General features: G+C 33.8%; 1 protein-coding gene across 1 annotated transcript; it reads right to left on the bottom strand.

Annotated features, from left to right (window-relative positions):
• Positions 1 to 16360: 16360 nt before the first annotated feature.
• On the bottom strand, positions 16361 to 16991 carry LOC142239702 (uncharacterized). The gene is made up of 2 exons (XM_075311484.1): positions 16926 to 16991; positions 16361 to 16834 (listed from the first exon to the last, which is right to left on the bottom strand). The coding sequence occupies exons 1-2, from the start codon at positions 16989 to 16991 to the stop codon at positions 16361 to 16363; spliced, it is 540 nt and encodes a 179-aa protein (XP_075167599.1).
• Between the last annotated feature and the right edge of the window lie 5368 nt (positions 16992 to 22359).

Below are 22359 nucleotides of genomic sequence, written 5' to 3'. Positions count from 1 at the left end.
CATGGGGGTCCACATCGGTCCATAATTATATATAGCCCCCATATAAACCGATCCCCAGATTTGACCTCCGGAGCCTCGTGGAAGAGCAAAATTCAACCGATTCGGTTGTAATTTGGTATGTGGTGTTAATATATGTGGCCTCAAACACCCATGCAAAAATTGGTCGAAATCGGCCCATAATTATATATAGCCCCCATATAAACCGATCCACAGATTTGACCTCCGGAGCCCCTTGGAAGAGCAAAATTCATCCGATTCGGTTGAAATGTGGTACGTGAATTTAGTATATGATATTTAACAACCATGCCAAAAGTGGTCCATATCAGTCCATAATCATATATAGTCCCCATATAAACCGATCCCGAGATTTGATTTTGGAGCCACTTGGAGGAGCAAATTTCATTTCATTCAGTTGAAATTTGGTACATTGTGCTAGTATATGACCGTTAACAACCATGCCTAACTAGGTCCATATCGGTCTATAGTTATAAAAAAGATAAATAGATCCCCAATCACACAAAAATTGGTCTATACCAAGTTCATAATTGTATATAGCCCACATATAAGCGACCCCATATTTCAATTCTGGCTCTCTCCGTACCTTGCAAATGTCCATATCGATCCGTAATTATTTGTAGACTTAACTATACATAACTTTTCATCCGATCCGGCTGAAATTTGGTACATGGTGTTAGTATATGGTGTCTAACAACCATGCAAAAATTGGTCCACATAGGTCCATAATTATATATAGCCCCCATATAAACCGATCCCCCGATTTGGCTTGCGAGGCCTCTAAGAGAAGCAAATTTCATCCGATCAGGCTGAAATTTGGTACATGGTGTTAGTATATGGTCTCTAACAACCATGCAAAAATTAGTCCACATCGGTCCATAATTATATATAGCCCCCATATAAACCGATCCCCCGATTAGGCTTACGAGGCCTTTAAGAGAAGCAAATTTCATCCGATCCGGCTGAAATTTGGTACATGGTGTTAGTATATGGTCTCTAACAACCATGCAAAAATTGGTCCACATCGTTCCATAATTATATATAGCCCCCATATAAACCGATCACCAGATTTGACCTCCGGAGCCTCTTGGAAGACCAAAATTCATCTGATTCAGTTGAAATTTGGTACGTGGCCATGCCAAAAGTGGTCCATATGAGTCCATAATCATATATAGCCCCATATAAACCGATCCCGAGATTTGGTTTTGGAGTCTCTTGGAGGAGCAAATTTCATCCGAGTGAGTTGAAATTTGGTACATTGTGCTAATATGTGGTCGTTAAAAACCATGCGTAACTAAGTCCATATCGGTCTATATTTATATATATCCCTCAGATAAATCGATTTCCAACCACACAAAAATTGGTCCATATCAAGTTCATCAATCTATATAGCCCCCATATAAGCGGCCCCCATATTTCAATTCTGGCTCTCTACGTACGGTGCAAAAGTCCCTGTCGATTCGTAATTATTTGTAGACTTACCTATACATAAGTTTTTTTGTCTAATATATACCACGTATGGACTAACTCACAATTTAGAAAACGATGTTAAGAAATTTTAAGATACCACAACCCAAGTAATTCGATTGTGGATGGCAGTCTATCGTAGAAGTTTCTACGCAATCCATGGTGAAGGGTACATAAGATTCGGCCTGGCCGAACTTACGGCGGTATACACTTGTTTTTTTTTTTAGAAATATCTTTTAATAAATATATACCATGTATGGACTAACTCACAATTTAGAAAACGATGTTAAGAAGTTTTAAGATGCCACAACCCAATGTGGATGACAGTCTTTCGTAGAAGTTTCTACGCAATCCATGGTGGAGGGTACATAAGATTCGGCCTGGCCGAACTTACGGCCGTATATACTTGTTTGTTCTGCATTTTGTTATATGGTATCTTTTATTTTTATTTGCAGTTTCATGATGTCTGCGCTTGTATATTTGATGAGCACGAAGTAAATATGGAATGATTACTTATTGTTGAAATTAAACCAAAATAGAGTGTGTAAAAATATGTGATGTTTGCTTGCACGACATTATAAATACAAATAAACAATGAATTAGTTTATAAATAAATAAAAACAAATAAATAAAGTTAATTTTGTGTTTTCTTTTCTCAAATGGCGTCCTTTTTTCGACGACGAAAAAAGTTTTTTTCATAAAGATCAAAACATTTTAGGTTGTGACCATGTTCTTTTAACTGGAAGAAAAACATTTTTGACGAGTACCATAACATTTTAGATCGTGACCATTGTATTTTGATTCAAACAAAATTATTTTTATCAATATAATAACATTTTAGATGAGGACAATTTTATTTTTCTTAGAGACATGTTCAGTGAGCCAACATGGTTGCAGGTGAAACTGTTACATGGTCGCCGCAAAAATAGCTCCTATCATATTATTTTGCTTTTCGAATATGATTGTGTTGGCTTACAAATTGCATGGTCCGCGGTTCGATTCTCCGTCCAGGCGAAAGGTAAAAAAAAATTTAAAATTTATAAAATCGTATAATTTCTTCTACATTGTTTGTATTACAGAAAAAGGTGCTAAGAACTAAAAAAACTTCGTGAAGTGAGAAAGATGTAAGGGAAAATGAAATTAGTCAGAAATTTTTTTTTTTTGAGTTAGTCTTTATGAAATTGTTTTTAATCCTGGAAAAGAATAAACGTTTATCACAAAAAGTGTATACTTTTCTTCCAAATACACTTCCTTTCAACGAAAAGCAAATGAGAAAGGAACTTTGTTTGTCTAAAATTTCGTTTGGGAGGAAATAATTATTTTTTTTGCGTGCACAGAAAAAAATATCACCAAAATATTTCCAATTAAAAAGTTAATTGAAGTTGAAAATTTTTTCCATTAATAAATTAATTGATACAATTAACTTTTTAATCATGATAGAAACATTAAGTTAATTAAGTCAATGATTGAAAATTTTAAAATTTTTAATTAAAAAATTAATTGATACAATTAACTTTTTAATCAAATTCGGAAGACTAATTCAGTTAAAAAAGTGCTGATTTTTTTAAATTAAAAATGTATTGCAAACAATCATTTGTTAATCCAAATAAAAACTCTAAGCCAATTCAGAAAGTAATTAAAAATAGTTACCTTTTTCAATTAATAAATTAATTGAGTTTTGCAATCAACATCAATTAAATTTTTAATTGAATCAATTAAAAATTTAATTGAAATTTGCTGAAAAAATCAATTAATTTTTTAATCAAGAATTTTTTCTATGCCCAATTAAAACTGTGGTTGATACTATCATTTTCGTGATTGAAGACATTTCAATTAAAAAATTAATTGGATCAATTAATTTGGTGATTGAATCAGAAAAAAAAATTTTTGTGTGTGTAGATATCCATTACAACGATATAACCTACCACACATCCTCTGTAAATTTCAAGTAAATTGGAAAAGTTTAATTGTTTCACCGTATGTACTTGAGGAGAAATGAGGTCTCCTGTGCCCTTTTATTTTTCCCCGACCAAATATTAAAAAATCATATAGTACCTCATACAAATTTCATAATCTCCCCCAAGTTCTCCGTAAAGTTACTGAAAATTACGACAAATTTTATTTTTTCTTTACTGTACTTTAAAAAAAAAGTCGGACAAAGGGGAGGCCCCCCTCCTCGACCAAATATCGCAAAATAAAGGAACTGTTCTTTGCCTAGACGCCCCCTTCAACCTTCCCTGAAAATTTCAACCAAATCGCATAATTTTGTTCCAATTTTCAAAAAGCCGGGCAAAAAATCAGGTACCCCATTCATAATCTCAAGTCGTGTTCTCTGCAAATCTCAAGTAAATCAGAGAATTTTTGTTTTTTTTTTACTGTACTCGTACTTTAAACAAAAATCGTATAAAGGGTTGGTCCACCTCTGCGACCAAATATCGAAAAATAAAGTAAAATCTTTGTCTCTAGACATCACCCCTAACCTTCCTTGGAAATTTCACCCAAATCGGAGAACTTTGGCCCAATTTAGAAAAGGTCGTGAGGTACCCTATATTCTTCACATGATTACCCTGTACGTTCTCCGAACATTTTTCATGTGAAAAAACAAAATTATTTTATAACAAAAGCAACTGCGATGAATTCAAATTAAAAAATTTTGTAATGAGCTTTTCCGTTGAAACTTTTCTTGAATTTTCTTTGCTATAAACCTCACAGAGACCGAGACCTTTCCAACGAATGCAAAACCGTGGAAATCGGTTCGTGCGTTCTGGAGTTAAAGCGACAAGAAGAAAAACCCGAATTATTTTTATATATTAGAAGATTAGGAATAATATTTTGCCGAGATAGGTTGTACATTATGGGCTAATATAGCATATTTACACATGAACTATATACACATAAACTATAACTATATCTGAACCGATTTCAGATTGTCAATACTATTCTCTGTGCAAACTTTCAAGTAAATCGGAAATAAACTTTAGTCTTTGCGGTCATATGAGTGCTCCAGAGAAGGAAATTCAGGACCAGAGAAGGAAATTCAGGACAGGGTCACCTATGGCGATGTTCGAAGATTGGCCGGCTTCTGACCCCTGGTATGACATATGGATATCGCAATTTGCGTCCGATTTCCCTGAAATTGGATAGTCGCAATTTATATATTAGTACACATAATTGTTATACCCTGCGCCAAACTGTGGAACAGGGTATTATAAGTTAGTGCATATGTTTGCAACACCCAGAAGGAGACGAGATAGACACATGGTGTCTTTGGCAAAAATGCTCAGGGTGGGCTTCTGAGTCGATATAGCCATGTTCGTCTGTCCGTGACCACATTTTTGTAATCAAAGTCTAGGTCGCAGTTTTAGTCCAATCGACTTCAAATTTGGCACAAGTATGTGTTTTGGCTCAGAATAGAACCCTATTGATTTTGGAAGAAATCGGTTCAGATTTAGGTATAGCAAATTAGGGTAAAACTCTGGCCCCAGAAGCCAGAATTTTACCCTAATTTGCTCAAAATTTTGCACAAGAAGAAAAATTAGTACCATAGTCAAGTGTGCCAAAATTTTATTGAAATCGGTTCAGATTTAGATATAGCTCCCATATATAACTTTCGTTCGATTAACACTCATATGACAACAGAGGTAAATTTTTTGTTCCGATTTAATTGAAATTTTGTACAGGGAGTAGAATTAGCATTGTAGCTATGCGTGGCAAATTTGGTTGAAATCGGTTCAGATTTAGATATATCTCCCATATATAGCTTTCGCCCGATTTACACTCATATGACCGCAGAGGCCAATTTTTATCTCCGATAATACATATATATCGAGCGATAAATCATAAATAAACTTTTGCGAAGTTTCCTTAAAATTGCTTCAGATTTTGAGACTATAGATTTTGTAGAAGTCTATCAAATTCTGTCCAGATCGAGTGATATTTAAATGTATATCTTTGGGACAAACCTTTATAGATAGCCCCCAACACATTTGACGGATGTGATATGGTATCGAAAATTTAGATCTACAAAGTGGAGCAGGGTATAACATAGTCGGCCCCGCCCGACTTTAGACTTTCTTACTAGTTTTTTCTGATTCAATTACGAAATTAATTGATCCAATTAATTTTTTAATTTAAATGTCTTCAATCACAGAAATGATAGTATCAATTAAAAAATTAATTGAAGGTCAATTAAAAAAATTAATTTATCCAATTAAAATATTAATTGATACTATTACATTTTGTGATTGATTTTTGCACAGAGAGTAGGTTTTTTAGGGGTTAACATAGGTTAGCCATTCAACTCGAATTTTTTAAATTTATGATGTCTTCTTTTGCAAAATTTTTGTGAACACTATTCATTAAATTAATTATTTTTATGTGTGTTTATGAAACAAAAAGATTTATTTCAAAAATTAACACAATAAAAAAATTAATTTAATTGGTAATTAGATCACTTTTCGGTACAATAAATTTATTTTACAGTTTCATCGCAAACAACTATTTTCAGAGTGTATACGTACAGCAGCATTATGTATAGGCAAAAACTATTGTACACGATTGCTATTGGAATTAGAAGAGAGGATTGTCCGATGCTGACAAAATGACAGTGTGGCATAGAATATCAATGTTATCATCACATAAGCAAATATAGATTTCACCAAAAGCTCTTTTAATATTCTTAGGTAAACAGAATTAAAACATTTGATGGTTCATCTTTTTTTGTATGAGTAATTTGTGCGCAAGTCTGCAAAAAAATTAACAAAATTTCCATCTACGATATGCTGAGCTGGTAATCAAAATCCAATCTAAAGCAGATTGTCCGTTACTCCACGGAATTCTAAATTAATTTAATTCAAAATAGTTGTACACAAAGAGAATAAACACGGGTTTTGTGGTTACTACAAACTAGTTACGATTTCAGGGAATATTTGCTACTTTGGCATTTTGACAGGTATTGTTGTATGAGCACTGAAAAAATATTGTCGTAAGGCCAAAGATTTCATGTCCTTAAAATGCGAATCCGAATTTTGCCTAGCATAGACGACTTATTTCTCTGGTACGAAGTATTGTTTCCTTGTCCAAAAGTTGATAAACTTTTCAGTAAAGTCGTTTTGTCCTATTAGTGAAGTGATTCGATCTAAAATTTGTATCCTCAAATTAAGGAAAATTAGTTTGACCAAGGTCAACTTGGCTTCAATAATTCTTCAAAATTACTGAAATTGTCTTTAAACTTATTAACTTTTTGCATCTTGACTACAAATCAAAAAAGCGTTTAAAAATAGGAAACTTTTTTCAACACTTTATTTTAAAGACTTTTTTACGTATAACATAGCATAATATCTACTTGTAGTCGAGCCCGAATTTGGAAATTTAAGTTATCGTTAACATGATTTCAAAAGACTTTGATATCACATGAAGAAACAAGTTGAAACAAGTATATACGGCCGTAAGTTCAATGAAAAAAAAGCATACTCGGTTCCAAAGATTTTGTCTTTACTTTAAAAAATTTGGTATTGATTCCGAGCCAAAGAAGCGGAGAATACAAGTAAGGATACTTTTAAGACACAATTCTCTTTTAAATTTAGGTTTTGTGTACTTGCTTCTGGGAAGCAAATTTTAATTTTTCGCTTTCTCAGCTTTTTTTCTTCATATGCTATCAAAGTCCTTTAAAAAAGAGTTAACGGCAACTTTATTTTCCAAATTAGGACTCGACTTCCAGTAGAAATTATGCTATGTTTGAAGTAAAAAACTTCTTTAAAATAAAGTTTTGAAAAACATGTCCTATATTTGAACGATTTTTTGCTTTGTAGTCAAGATGCAAAAAGACAACAAATTTAAAGACAATGTCATGAAATTTAAAGAATTTTTCTGAATTATTAAAGTCAAGTTGACCTTAGCCTATAAATTTTTTCTTTCATGTTAAGATACCCATTTTTAAGTCAAATCACTTAATTATAAGGACAATACGACTTCATTGAAAAGATTATCGACTTTTGGACAAGGAAAATAACTTTATTTTAGAGAAATGCGTCTTCTATGCTAAGCAAAATTTGTATTCGTATTTTAAAGACATGAAATCTTTGACCTCACGACAATATTTTTTTCAGTGTTCGGCCAGGCCGAAGCTTATGTACCCTCCACCATGGATTGCGTAGAAACTTCTACTGAAGACTGTCATCCACAATCGAATTACTTGGGTTGCGGTAACACTTCTTAACAATTCTTAATATATACCACATACGTGGTATATATTAAACTAAAAAAGGCCGACTAAATACGTATATATTAAGTTTAAAGTTTCTATAGAAATAAAATTTTGACAACATTTACTATAGAAGTAAAATTTGGAAAAAAATTTCTATAGAAATAAAATTTGGAAAAAAATTTTCTTTAGAAATAAAATGTTGACAAAATTTTTTATAGAAATAAAATTTTGACAAAATTGTCTATAGAAGTAAAATTTTGACAAAATTTTCTATAGAAATAAAATTTTGACAAAATTTTCTATAGAAATAACATTTTGACAATGTTTTCTATAAAAATAAAATTTTGGTAGATTATTTTTGGCTCGAGTGGCAACCATGATTATGAACCGATAAGGACCAATTTTTGTGTGATTGGGGATCGGCTATATATAACTACAGACCGATATGGACCAATTTTGGAATGGTTATTAGCGGCCTTATATTAACACCACGTTGCAAATTTCAACCGGATCGGATCGGAGATCAAATCTGGGGATCGGTTTATATGGGGGCTATATATAATTATGAACCGATATGGACCAATTCTTGCGTGTTTCTAAGAGACCACATTCTAACACCATGTTCCAAATTTCAACCGGATCGGATGAATTTAGCTCCTCCAAGAGGCTCCGGGGGACAAATCGGGGGATCGGTTTATATGGGGGCTATATGTAATTATGAACCGATATGGACCAATTTCTGCATGGTTGTTAGAGACCATATACTAACACCATGTTCCAAATTTCAGCCGAATCGGATGAAATTTGCTCCTCTTAGAGCAATCGCAAGCCAAATTTGGGGGTCCGTTTATATGGGGGCTATACGTAAAAGTGGACCGATATGGACCAATTTTTGCATGGTTGTTAGTGACCCTATACTAACACCATGTACCAAATTTCAGCCATTTGCAATACCATCCGACCTACATCAATAACAACTACTTGTGCCAAGTTTCAAGTCGATAGCTTGTTTCGTTCGGAAGTTAGCGTGATTTCAACAGACGGACGGACATGCTCAGATCGACTCAGAATTTCACCACGACCCAGAATATATATACTTTATGGGGTCTTAGAGCAATATTTCGATGTGTTACAAACGGAATGACAAAGTTAATATAACCCCATCCTATGGTGGAGGGTATAAAAAAAATATTATTTTGGAAAATTTATTTCTTCAGAAGTTTTTCTTTTGGAAAATTTTATTTTATTTTTTGTGATCATTTTACTTCTGTAGAAAATTTTGCCAAATTTTATTTCCATAAAAAATTTTTTCCAAAATTTTATTTCTAGAGAAATTTTGTCAAAATTTTATTTTTATAGACAATTTTGTCAAAATGTTATTTTTATAGAAAATTTTGTCAAATTTTTATTCCTATAGAAATTTTTTTTAAATTTTATTTTTATAGAAAGTTTTGTTAAAATTTTATTTCTATAGAAAATTTTGTCAAACTTTAATTTTTATACAAAATTTTGTCAAAATTTTATTTGTATAGAAAATTTTGTAAAAAAAAAAATAAATTGAGGAGTCGACAAACAAAATTCTATTTTCTTTAAAATTCAGTCTAAAGGAGCTCTTGGCAATAATTTTCCAATGGAATTTTTGTTGAAATTTCGTGATAAGTACTTTTTCGCTCAAAAAATACCTTTTTTGTAATTTCTTAAAAATTGTATTTTCCATCCCTGATGTAAGGTGGTTATGCTAACGATTGCACCCTGGTGGCTCCCACGTAAGTCGCACTGTGTATTCCCATTGGTAAAAAATGTCGCATACGTGTGACTAAAGTCGCACATTCCGTCGCGAAATAAAAATGCTTTTGTTGTAAATATTGTTACTCAAATAAGCTGTAAATTAAACAAATACCATTGTGAACTTAATAAAACTTCGTGCCGTCCTAATTATTTACAACTAATTATATTCGCCTACAAAAGTTTTATTTTACGAATTGCTCTCCATTTATGAGGCATTAATTTGGCAAATATAGAGTACAAATGCATTTTCCTGTCCTTCAAAATATCAATTTCAATCACACTAGATTATTGTGAGTCAAGAAAGATTAAAAGTATTTAAATTTACCTACCTCCGTATATAAATTGACCCAGAACAATTTTGTTTTGAGTTTCCGTGTAAAGTATAACACTCTTGAGCGTAGTGATCTTTGATTTGAACATTTGAAATGTTATAATTTGGGGCAGTAGGGATATTTATAAAAGAAATCTGTTCAAATAAACATATCAAAATGATGCCACACTCATTTCCACATTTTCAAGATTTCAACAGAGGAACTTTTTATATAACACTTTATAGAAAATATAACAATATAACTTTTCTGAGAAGCCTTAAGATTTTCTAGTACGTCGACGATCTAGGTTTCTTCTCAAATTAACATTTCACTAAGTCTCACTCTAATTCCGAGATTCACGTAGTATTGGAATCACTTGCCTTAAACTGAATGAAATGATGGCATATATTTGTGAACAAGAAATCCATATTTCCTTCAGAGATGCGTTGACGTCATTTTATCTATGCGTTTCATTGTCCCCTTTTGAATGAATATCCTGGCTTTATTTCTTTTATTATTGGATAGCCCCCACCATCTAATGATGACGCCTGTTTACAGTAACAAATTATATTACGCAAAGGCTAACCATGGAGTATGGAAAGTATCTTTGGATATATGAGCGAGTATGACAATATGGCCGGTTGGCTGGCTGGCTTGCTGGATGAATGGCGTCTCCGCGTCTAATGCATATATTCATTAGTTTTATTTTATGATGATAGCAAATCTGGAATAGTAATTGGGTCGCCATACTTGCCAATGCAATTGTTTCTTACTTACCCAGTGCTGTCTCATGATTTGCTTTAGATATTGGGGATACCTGGTGAGTTTTCTGATAGGAGACTTCGTTTAAATATCACTGACTTGGCAACGTAGTTAGGTTACAGGTATAACTAGACATAATTCAATCACGAGATGTTCAAATAGGAAATTGAAAAGAAGGTAATGGTATTATAACAAAAAAAAAAAAAAAAAAAATAAAACAAGTATATACGGCCGTAAGTTCAGCCAGGCCATCCACAATCGAATTACTTGAGTTGCGGTAATGCTTACCGATGACAATGTACCTTAAAACCTCCTAACACCGTCTTCTAAATTGTAAGTAAGTCCATACGTGGTATATATTAAATCAAAAAAGACCGATTAAATACGCACTGAAAAAAATATTGTCGTGAGGTCAAACATTTCATGTCTTTAAAATACGAATGCAAATTTTGCTTAGCATAGAAGACGCATTTCTCTAATATAAAGTTTTTTCCTTGTCCAAAAGTCGATAAACTTTTGAATGAAGTCGTATTGTCCTTATAATTAAGTGATTTGACTTAAAAATGGGTATCATAATACGAAAGAAAACGTTTTTGAGCTAAGGTCAACTTGACTTTAATAATTCAGAAAAATTCTTTAAAATTAATGAAATTGTCTTTAAATTTGTTGTCTTTTTGCATCTTGACTACAAAGCAAAAACTCGTTCAAATATAGGACACGTTTTTTCACACTGTATTTTAAAGACGTTTTTCACTTGAAACATATCATAATTTCTACTGGAAGTCGCATCTGAATTTGAAAAATAAAGTCGTCGTTAACCCGTTTTTAAAGGACTTTGATGGCATATGAAGAAAACAAGCTGAAAAAACGAAAAATTAAAATTTGCTTCCTAGAAGCAAATACATAAAACCTAAATTTAAAAGAGAATTGTGTCTTAAAAGTATCCTTATTTGTATTCTCCGCTTCTTTGGCTCGGAATCAATACCAAAATTGTTAAAGTAAAGACAAAATCTTTGGAACCGAGCATGCTTTTTTTTCAGTGCGTATATAATTCAGCTTGACAAAATTTTCTATAGAAATAAAATTTTAAAAAAATTTTCTATAGAAACAAAATTTTCACTAAATTTTGTATAGAAATAAAATGTTGACAAAATTTTCTATAGAAATATAGTTTTGCCAAATTTTCTATACACTGAAAAAAAACATACTCGGTTCCAAAGATTTTGTCTTTACTTTAAAAAAATTGGTATTGATTCCGAGCCAAAGAAGCGGAGAATACAAGTAAGGATACTTTTAAGACACAATTCTCTTTTAAATTTAGGTTTTGTGTGCTTGCTTCTAGGAAGCAAATTTTAATTTTTCGCTTTCTCAGCTTTTTTCCTTCGTATGCTATCAAAGTCCTTTAAAAACGAGTAAACGGCAACTTTATTTTCCAAATTAGGACTCGACTTCCAGTAGAAATTATGCTATGTTTGAAGTAAAAAACTTCTTTAAAATAAAGTTTTGAAAAACATGTCTTATATTTGAACGATTTTTTGCTTTGTAGACAAGATGCAAAAAGACAACAAATTTAAAGACAATTTCATTAATTTCAAGAATTTTTCTGAATTATTAAAGTCAAGTTGACCTTAGCCTATAAATTTTTTCTTTTATGTTAAGATACCCATTTTTAAGTCAAATCACTTAATTATAAGGACAATATGACTTCATTGAAAAGTTTATCGACTTTTGGACAAGGAAAATAACCTTATTTTAGAGAAATGCGTCTTCTATGCTAAGCAAAATTTGTATTCGTATTTTAAAGACATGAAATCTTTGACCTCACGACAATATTTTTTTCAGTGTAGAAGTGAAATTTTAACAAAATTGTCTATAGAAATAAAATTTTAACAAAATTTTCTATAGAAATAAAATTTTGACAAAATTTTCTATAGAAATAAAATTTTGGCTTGAGTGGCAACCATGATTATAAACCGATATGGACCAATTTTTGTGTGATTGAGGATCGGCTATATATAACTATAGACCGATATGGAATAATTTTGGTATGGTTGTTAGCGGCCACATACTAACACCATGTTCCAAATTTGAAGCGGACCGGATGAATTTTGCTCCTCCAAGAGGCTCCGGAGGTCAAATCTGGAGAACGGTTTATATGGGTGCTATATATAATTATGGACCGATATGGACCAATTCTGGCACGGTTGTTCGAGACCATATACTAACACCATGTTCCAAATTTCAACCGGATCGGATAAAATTTGCTTCTCTTAGAGCCTCCGCAAGCCAAATCTGGAGATCGGTTTATATGGGGGCTATATACAATTATGAACCAATGTGTACCAATTTATGCATGGTTGTTAGAGACCATATACCAACACCATGTACCAAACACACAATGAAAATTTCATTAAAATTGAGTCAACGAAAATTGTTCATTGCTATGACGAAACATTTTCATTAAGAAAATGAAAATATTCGTTAATAATACGAAAATACGTTATAATAACGAAAAAATTCGTTATATCAACGAATTTTTTCATTGGCTCAATTTTAATGACACATTTCGTTAATATAAGGAAGTTTTTCTACCAGTGCACAGCTATGTGTTGTGGAACGAGTACAAAAGTTGACAAGCAATCTCTCATAGTTTGAAAATCTTTAAAATTTTCGAACCAATATGAGGTTTGCCTTTAATATTTCTGGATTAGAGAACAAAAATAAATATTAATTATTGAAAATAGCCGTATTGTTTTTCAAAATATTCCCTATTAAGATCTATACACTTTAGCGAGCGTTGGAACCAAGTGGTGAATCACTTTTGCCACTCTGATTGAGTGGCAAACGCTTCCTCAGGTGTCGAAAAACGTTGACCTCTCATTTTAGTTTTTACCTACGGGAATAAAGTTAAAAAAATAATAGAAGGATTTCGTCTTGTATTTTGAAACAATGTGCTGATAAACTTTCATACCCTCTATTATGCCTTTGTTCCAATCCGGCAACCGAAACGATGCATGCAATAATCTAGGTATCTCAAATCTTAACGCTATTTCCAAGTTGATGGAAAAGACATTCCCCCATGTTCCAATACTCGGAACCGCATATCATAAAATTTTCGTTAGGTGATATTTGCTTAATCTTAAAATATATAAACTTAAAATTTGGCAATATACACCCAAAGAAAAGTAGATTTCTAAAATCAAGTTTCAAATTCTTATTTTTAGCCTGAATTCATACTAAAAATTTTAAGTACGCAAATACTAAGTTATACTCTTGTTAAGTACAGAATATGCATATTTGTGTAATTCAAGTAACTAAAGTTTGATTTAATCTTGTTTTGAGTTAAAAAAAAGAAAATTGTTACTTAATTCGTCTGTGAGAGTTAGGTGCTGAGAGCACAAAATAGAGTTTTTTCTCGTCGATGCTCTCATCGAACCCCTGAGCATCGTGTGTGTGTGCTTACTGTTTGGCTTGCATTTGATTTGCTATCTTAAGCCGACTTTGGCTTAAAATAAGAAAACTTTTACTTGATATTCATTTATGAGCCAATTGGAATGCAAAATAAAGTGTTGCTCTCATTGTTACTCTCACAGATGTTTAACCTCCAAAAACTGGGGTTCGATTGCATTTTGTTTGTCAAATTCTTTTAGTATTATTGTGAACTTAGAACCTAAGTGATAGTGCAGTATTTTTGTCTCCTCACATGAAAGTGAGGAGAACGAAAAATTATGAATATAAAGAAGTGAATGCATTATACAATTATTTAAAAGGTACGTAAAAATAAAGTTTATTATTTTAAAATAATTAAATAAATATATATTTCATTTCAAATCCGTTCCCTCAGGAGTGATTGAATTGAGCGTCATTGGATTTGGCCGCCATAGTTGAATTTTATGTATTTTTCTTTTCATTACAAATGAATATATTGATATAAAAAAGAATAATAAAAAAATATTTTAAAAATATATGAACCTATTTTTATTTTATGGTAATTAAGCGCACATTGAGATTACAACAAGTACAAATTACACTAAAATCAAGCGCATATAAAATAATATTAAAAAACGGCTCAAGTTAAGTTTAAATGCGGATTGAATCAAGTACAGATTAGGATTAAATAGAGCTTCAGTAGGCTTGAATCAAGCACTTCCCGTACTCAAAGGAAGCACAAACACGATTGAAAAATTCTAAAATTAAGAAACCTGCCCTTAATATTTTCGGGATTAAATTAAGAATTTTCTTCTTGGATTTCGAAAATCCGTACTTACCGTACTTTTGACACCGCTAGGGCTTGAATCAAGTAAACTTTTCTCTATTATTTTTTTGGATGTAGTTCTCTTTAACCCTGCTATTAGGGAGCCACTGTGGTGCAATGGTTAGCATGCCTGCCTTGCATACACAAGATCGTGGGTTCGACTCCTGCTTCGACCGAACACCAAAAAGTTTTTCATCGGTGGATTATGCCACCTCAGTAGTGCTGAGTGTTTCAGAACTTCTCTAAGTGGTTTCACTGTAATGTGGAACTCCGTTCGGACTCGGCTACAAAAAAGACGTCCCTTGTCATAAAACTTAACATGGAATCGGGCAGCACTCAGTGATAAGAGAGAAGTTCACCACTGTGGTATCACAATGGACTGAATAGTCTAAGTGAGCCTGATATATCGGGCTGCCACCTTACCTAACCTAACCCTGCTATTATGTTGGGGTCATTTGATTATTTATCATAACCGAATTATTTTTATTATTAAAAGTTCTTACTACTCAGTGCATGAATTTTTAAAACAAATAGTGAATTCAATTAGATTTGTTAAAATATTATGTGTGTACTACTTTTTATTGTAGGTGTCTACACATAACAGTTTGAGGTTATTTTATAACCTCATATATAATATATGCCTACATTGTATGTTTTTTTTTATTTCCCTTACATCTTTTTCATGTTTTACATTGCACCAAACCAAACCTGGAAGAACAAGGTGATTTATAGGTAAATATTTGTATTTCTTTGATAAAATGTATAGCGATCTTTGCGATCGTATGATTTTATTTTCTAGTTCTTTCCAAAGTCGTATAGTGATCAGTAACTCTTGTTAATTTTTTTTTGCACCCAAACTAAGTGGAGGCAGAACAATCAATTGCTTCTGGCATAGAAAAAAAAACAGTTCATCTGCCGTAACTAATGACACTGAATGTTTTGACTTTTCGGAGGATAATGTGGAGTACATTTGTCATTCGAAATAAAAGATGTGCATCAAGTGAATTCATTTTTCACACAGAAATTATTGGTTGGATTTCGAGTACGACAACAAATTTATAGTACTAATTGTGTGGAATAATTGTTAGCTACATCTATTATTTGATGCTTTATATAACCAACGGCGAACTCCGTTTCGCCACCAGATGGCCCCGTTTTACGTAACATTTCGTTTGGTGATTAAAAGATGAAGAACATTTTTTATTTTGTTTTATATTTGAAAAGGAAACATATTATTTCATTTCACATCAGTAATGAACTCATTTCAATTCATCAGTAATGAATTAATTTCAATTGCTAAACCACTTTTTTTTTTTTTTTTTTTTTTGTATGGCGTTAACACAAACAAAGCGGATGGTTTCCCAACTCGTGAACACGCAACGTATTACTGCCCATGTGAAAAGCGATTGGCCGTGTGACTTGTTAATTGTCATTGCGATCGCAAGGCGAACTGGAAATTGCAGTCGTTTGAAGTCAAACGGAAGATCAGTCGGAATCATTGGTATTCGAGGAATACATACATTTTCATCTGCGTACTTTCCGGTAATAATGGTTGCCTCAATCAAATTCGCCATGTAATTTTACCGAAAGTCGAGTACCGTTGCAAAGTCGCGGTGGATTCAAATTACGCAATATCACAATAACTGTACCAAATTTGAGTTGCAAGCTATGTGGTGTAAATTCTGGTAACTCCAGAGGATTCAAAAACTCCGTTGGATAATTTACTACATCATCGGGTTTTGTTACGGAATCAACAGAATTGTATGTAGCAATTTTTGATTGAATGGTGAAATTCAGTACGTGTACATCATTATTCTCTGCGGCAAGAATTGCTTGTTGACTTAACCAAGCATAATTCTGATAATTCTCACCAATGTTTGGGAAAACATTTTCAATAAGAGCTAATTGATAGTCTACAAATCGGCAAAAGTCGTTGGTAACAATAATTAATCCAGATGTCGTATCAACAGGGACTTTTCCATTTCCACCAGCTAACAATTGTGTGGAAAATTGTACAGCTTTTTGATCATTCTAATGTTGAACTCTCATTTTATATGTTTTACGTTATTCCATAAAGGTGATGCCTTCAGGCAAACATTCAATTCGTCTGCAGACGTTCCACGTTGTTACTTCGCCGAAGATCCTTCAGTGTGAAGTTAAGTGCTTCAAGTGATTTCTTATGTGCCATTGTGCACTCATTTCAAACAATGAGCTTGCATTGCATCAAGAATTTTCGCATTGCACTGGATCGGGAAATATTGCATGTTGGAGTATCAGTTGTGTTTAAATTGAATGGCAACCTAAGCGCAGAATGTGCAGTACAATCGCAATCTACAAGAGTCGCCGCAATTCCAGATGATGCTAACGCCAAAGCTATACAGAAAAAAATTCCCGTAGTTAAACTAACGCCAAATTTAACTTATTTTTATTGTGAAAAATTATTTGTTTGTAGTTCAATTTTATTATTTTTTGCGAAACTTTCCACAGTCCAATGAAATTTTTGTTTTTTAAAGTATGTCTCAAACATTTTATGTACTAAACGCGAGTACAAAGTTCAATGACCGTACACATAAGTTCTTTATACCCTCCAACATAGAATATACCCCCTAATTAACTTTGTCATTCCGTTTGTAACACATCGAAATATTGCTCTAAGACCCCATAAAGTATATGTATTTTGGGTCGTGGTGAAATTCTGGGTCGATCTAAGCATGTCCGTCCGTCCGTCTGTTGAAATCACGCAAACTTCCGAACGAAACAAGCTATCGACTTGAAACTTGGCACAAATAGTTGTTATTGATGTAGGTCGGATGGTATTGCAAATGAGCCATATCGGTCCACTTTTACGTATAGCCCCATATAAACGGACCCTCAGATTTGGCTTGCGAGTCCACATCGGTTCATAATTATATATAGCTCCCCAGATTTGACCTCCGCAGCCTCTTGGAGGAGCAAAATTCATCCGATCTGGTTCAAATTTGGAACGTGGTGTTAGTATATGGCCGCTAACAACCATGTCAAAATTGGTCCATATCGGTCAATAGTTATATATAGTCGGGGATCGACATCACACAAAAATTGGTCCATATCGGTTCATAATCATGGTTGCCACTCGAGCCAAAAATAATCTACCAAAATTTTATTTCTATAGAAAATTTTGTTAAAATTTCATTTCTATAGAAAATTTTGTCAAAAGTTTATTTCTATAGAAAATTTTGTCAAAATTTTATTTCTATAGAAAATTTTATCAAATTTTTTTTCTATAGAAAATTTTGTTAAAATGTAATTTCTATAGAAAATTTTGTCAAAACTTTATTTCTATAGAAAATTTTGTCAAAATGTTATTTCTAACATATATTATATTTAACAACTATGCCAAAATTGGTCCATATTAGTCCATAATCATATATAGCCCCCATATAAACCGATCCCGAGATTTGGTTTTGGAGCCTCTTGGAGGAACAAATTTCATCCGAGTCAGTTGAAATTTGGTACATTGTGCTAGCATATGGCCGTTAACAACCATGCCTAACTAGGTCCATATCGGTCTATAGTTATATATAGCCCTCAGATAAATCGATCCCCAATCACACCAAAATTGGTCAGTATCAAGTTCATAATTGTATTAGCCCCCATATAAGCGACCACCATATTTCAATTCTGGCTCTCTACGCATCGTGCAAAAAGTCCATACCAATTCGTAATTATTTGTAGGCTTACCTATACATAACTTTTTTGTCTAATATATACCACGTATGGACTAACTCACAATTTAGAAAACGATGTTAAGAAGTTTTAAGATACCACAACCCAAGTAATTCGATTGTGGATGACAGTCTTTCGTAGAAATTTCTACGCAATCCGTGGAGGAGGGTACATAAGATTCGGCCTAGCCGAACTTACGGTCGTATATACTTGTTTAATTTAATATATACCTCGTATGGACTTACTTACAATTTATAAGACGGTGTTAGGAGGTTTTAAGATACCTTGCCATCGGCAAACGTTACCGCTAGAGGTGTGCGCGGGACTGAAATTTCACTCACACTCACGCACATTCACGAAGCAAAATGTTTATTCACGCACGCTTACGCACGATACATGTTGTAGCCAATCCCACTCACGCACATTCACGAAATGAAAACCAGTACTCACGCACGCTCACGCACGAACTACTTTTAAGGACTCACGTTCACGCACGATTCACGACAATTCTCGTGATTCACGACAAATTCACGAGCCTCACGACATTTTCCAAACGGAAATCAGCAAAGGTAACAAACGTTATTGTTGTTTTTGATCTCAGCTTAAAGCCATGCATTGACTAAACTACAGCTTAACCAAAAGAGGAAAAGTATGCTTGTCAAATTTATTAGGGCAAAGCCCTATAGACTGCAAGATGGTTGGATGTACAGCTGTTTCGGAATTACCACATTCCTCATCAGCATCCTCTACTTGCAGCAAAATTATCAACCAATTATCAGAATAAATTCGGGTAATTCACTCAACCCAAAGTGAATTACACTTGAACCTTCAGAAAAAGTCGGCTACTACCTAAACAAATTTTGCAAGCATATCTCTTTTCCTTTGTCAAACTCAAATCATCGATTTGAATATAGTACACTGATTTCAAAAAGGCATTCGACAAAGTTAATCATGTTTTCCTTTTATATAAGGTGGATATGATTGGTTTTAGCAATTCTTTATTCGAATGGTTTCTATCGTTTTTTAATTGGTCGGACACAATGCTTAAATTCCAACCTCCTGTCTATCCCACCAAAGGGAACTTTAATACATATCACCAAAGAAGATGGGCTTAACAGTGGGAATTTTGCGTTCTTTGCATTATCTGGCTAGTTCCGTTTTTACAGGACTAACCCCTAGACCATTCTCCTTCGACCATTTCTCGGTCATCCGGAGGGTTCTCTGTATAATATCTCTAATTATGGATGGGAATTTTCCCCTAACTGCGTATTCCGTAAGTCCAACCTCCGACCTGGACAAACTTTCGATCGTATTTACTTATTATAATTACAATACATCAGCGACTGTATTGTTTCATTTGACGCTGTATGGATGTTGATGGGCTGAAAAAATTCCATCACCAAGATTTTGTTGAACAATTTGTTACCGTAGCGACATTGTATGGCTTTGAGAGCCAATGACTGATGATGCCGTGCTATATTGTTTGGTCAACAAGAAGTTTTGAAAAGTTCAATGTTTGCATGTATCATCAGCAGCATAGGACAACTCACGTTGCTAGTGACACGTTTGACGCATGTTGACAGAGCTTTTGAAACGAAACTTTTCTTCTCGGAAGCCTCACTTTAAAGCTTATGGCAAAGAAGCCGCATTGATGCAGCGGTCACGCAACACGAAATAACTCAGTTGAGAGGATTATGCAACAGCGATCAGGGGCAAATCTGACAGGGCCCCAACAGTAATCAGGCAACCATATTGTAATGAGGAAAAAATAGACTAAACTTAACGCAGCGTAGAACCTTTGAAAGAGAGTAGGATGAGGGTCACGACTAGGGATACACATTTTGAAATTGACTTTTCGGCTAATTGAGCTTTTCTCCTAAAAAGTGTAAAAACCAGTCCAGATAAAGCGCGTTAGCGCCCTCAAACATTTATATGTGAATATAGCTTTTGTTTCTCGAACCATCACTCGATACCGTGAAACTCGCAGTGTTGGCAGTCGCACCCAGAAAGGACAGAAAAACGGTAAGAACACCAGAAATGATCTGAAAAGAGAATGCCACGCCAAAGTGGTGGAAAACTTGCTCGTGAGATATCGTGAGAACATATTTTCGACCACTGTGTGGGTACAGCACATATTGAAATCTGAGCTTGTACTAAAACCATTGAAGTTCCAAAAAGTGTAAGACTAAAAGGAGCCAAGGAGTTGTTTCGTTTGCATGAAAGTGGTTACCGGATTTGCATGTATTCTTGTTTAGGGTAAAATTCTGAGATGATCTAACACGGAAAAAAATATTTACGTGATATTAAAGATTACACAACCTAAATTTTAGGATGCAAAATTTCGAAAATATTAAGGACAAATTTCTTTAAAATAATGAAATTTTAATTAAAATAAAGTTTATAATCTTTGCTTCAAATTTTTATACCCACCACCATAGGATGGGGGGTATATTAACTTTGTCATTCCGTTTGTAACACATCGAAATATTGCTCTAAGACCCCATAAAATATATATATTCTGGGTCGTGGTGAAATTCTGAGTCGATCTGAGCATGTCCGTCCGTCCGTCCGTCCGTCCGTCTGTTGAAATCACGCTAACTTCCGAACGAAACAAGCTATCGACTTGAAACTTGGCACAAGTAGTTGTTATTGATGTAGGTCGGATGGTATTGCAAATGGGCCATATCGGTCCACTTTTACGTATAGCCCCCATATAAACGGACCCCAAAATTTGGCTTGCGAGGCCTCTAAGAGAAGCAAATTTCATCCGATCCGGCTGAAATTTGGTACATGGTGTTAGCATATGGTCTCTAACAACCATGCAAAAATTGGTCCACATCGGTCCATAATTATATATAGCCCCCATATAAACCGATCACCCGATTTGGCTTGCGAGGCCCCTAAGAGAAGCAAATTTCATCCGATCCGGCTGAAATTTGGTACATGGTGTTAGTATATGGTCTCTAACAACCATGCAAAAATTGGTCCACATCGGTCCATAATTATATATAGCCCCCATATAAACCGATCCCCCGATTTGGCTTGCGAGGCCCCTAAGAGAAGCAAATTTCATCCGATCCGGCTGAAATTTGGTACATGGTGTCAGTATATGGTCTCTAACAACCATGCAAAAATTGGTCCACATCGGTTCATAATTATATATAGCCCCCATATAAACCGATCCCCCGATTTGGCTTGCGAGGCCTGTAAGAGAAGCAAATTTCATCCGATATCGCTGAAATTTGGTACGTGATGTTAGTATATGGTCTCTAACAACCATGCAAAAATTGGTCCACATCGGCTCATAATTATATATAGCCCCCATATAAACCGATCACCAGATTTGACCTCCAGACCCCCTTGGAAGAGCAAAATACTTCCCATTCGGTTGAAATTTGGTACGTGATGTTAGTATATGGTATCCAACAACCATGCAGGAATAAGAAGTTTTAAGATACCACAACCCAAGTAATTCGATTGTGGATGACAGTCTTTCGTAGAAGTTTCTACGCAATCCATGGTGGTGGGTACATAAGATTCGGCCTAGCCGAACTTGCGGCCGTATATACTTGTTTTCATTAAATTTAGGATACAAATTTTGTAAATTTGCGTCCCTCCGTTAAAGTCGCATGTCTTTGAACTAAGGCTAATTTTCCTTAAAGTAAAGAAACACATTTTTGATTTAAAGAAATGTCCTTAAATTAACTGAAATAATGAAACTTTGATTTAAGATAAAAACGCTTAAAATATAGGCTAAGACTTATTTTGAGGATTTAGCGTCTTTGGTTTAAAGTTTTTTTTTTTTGAATTAAGAAAACATTTTTTACTTTGAAGTATCCGTTTTAATTTGG

Source organism: Haematobia irritans, chromosome 5, assembly GCF_050003625.1.
Source record: "Haematobia irritans isolate KBUSLIRL chromosome 5, ASM5000362v1, whole genome shotgun sequence".
Classification (NCBI taxonomy): Eukaryota; Metazoa; Arthropoda; class Insecta; order Diptera; family Muscidae; genus Haematobia; species Haematobia irritans.
The sequence above is the reverse complement of the archived record's forward strand: the minus strand, read 5'-3'. Positions and strand labels throughout refer to the sequence as shown.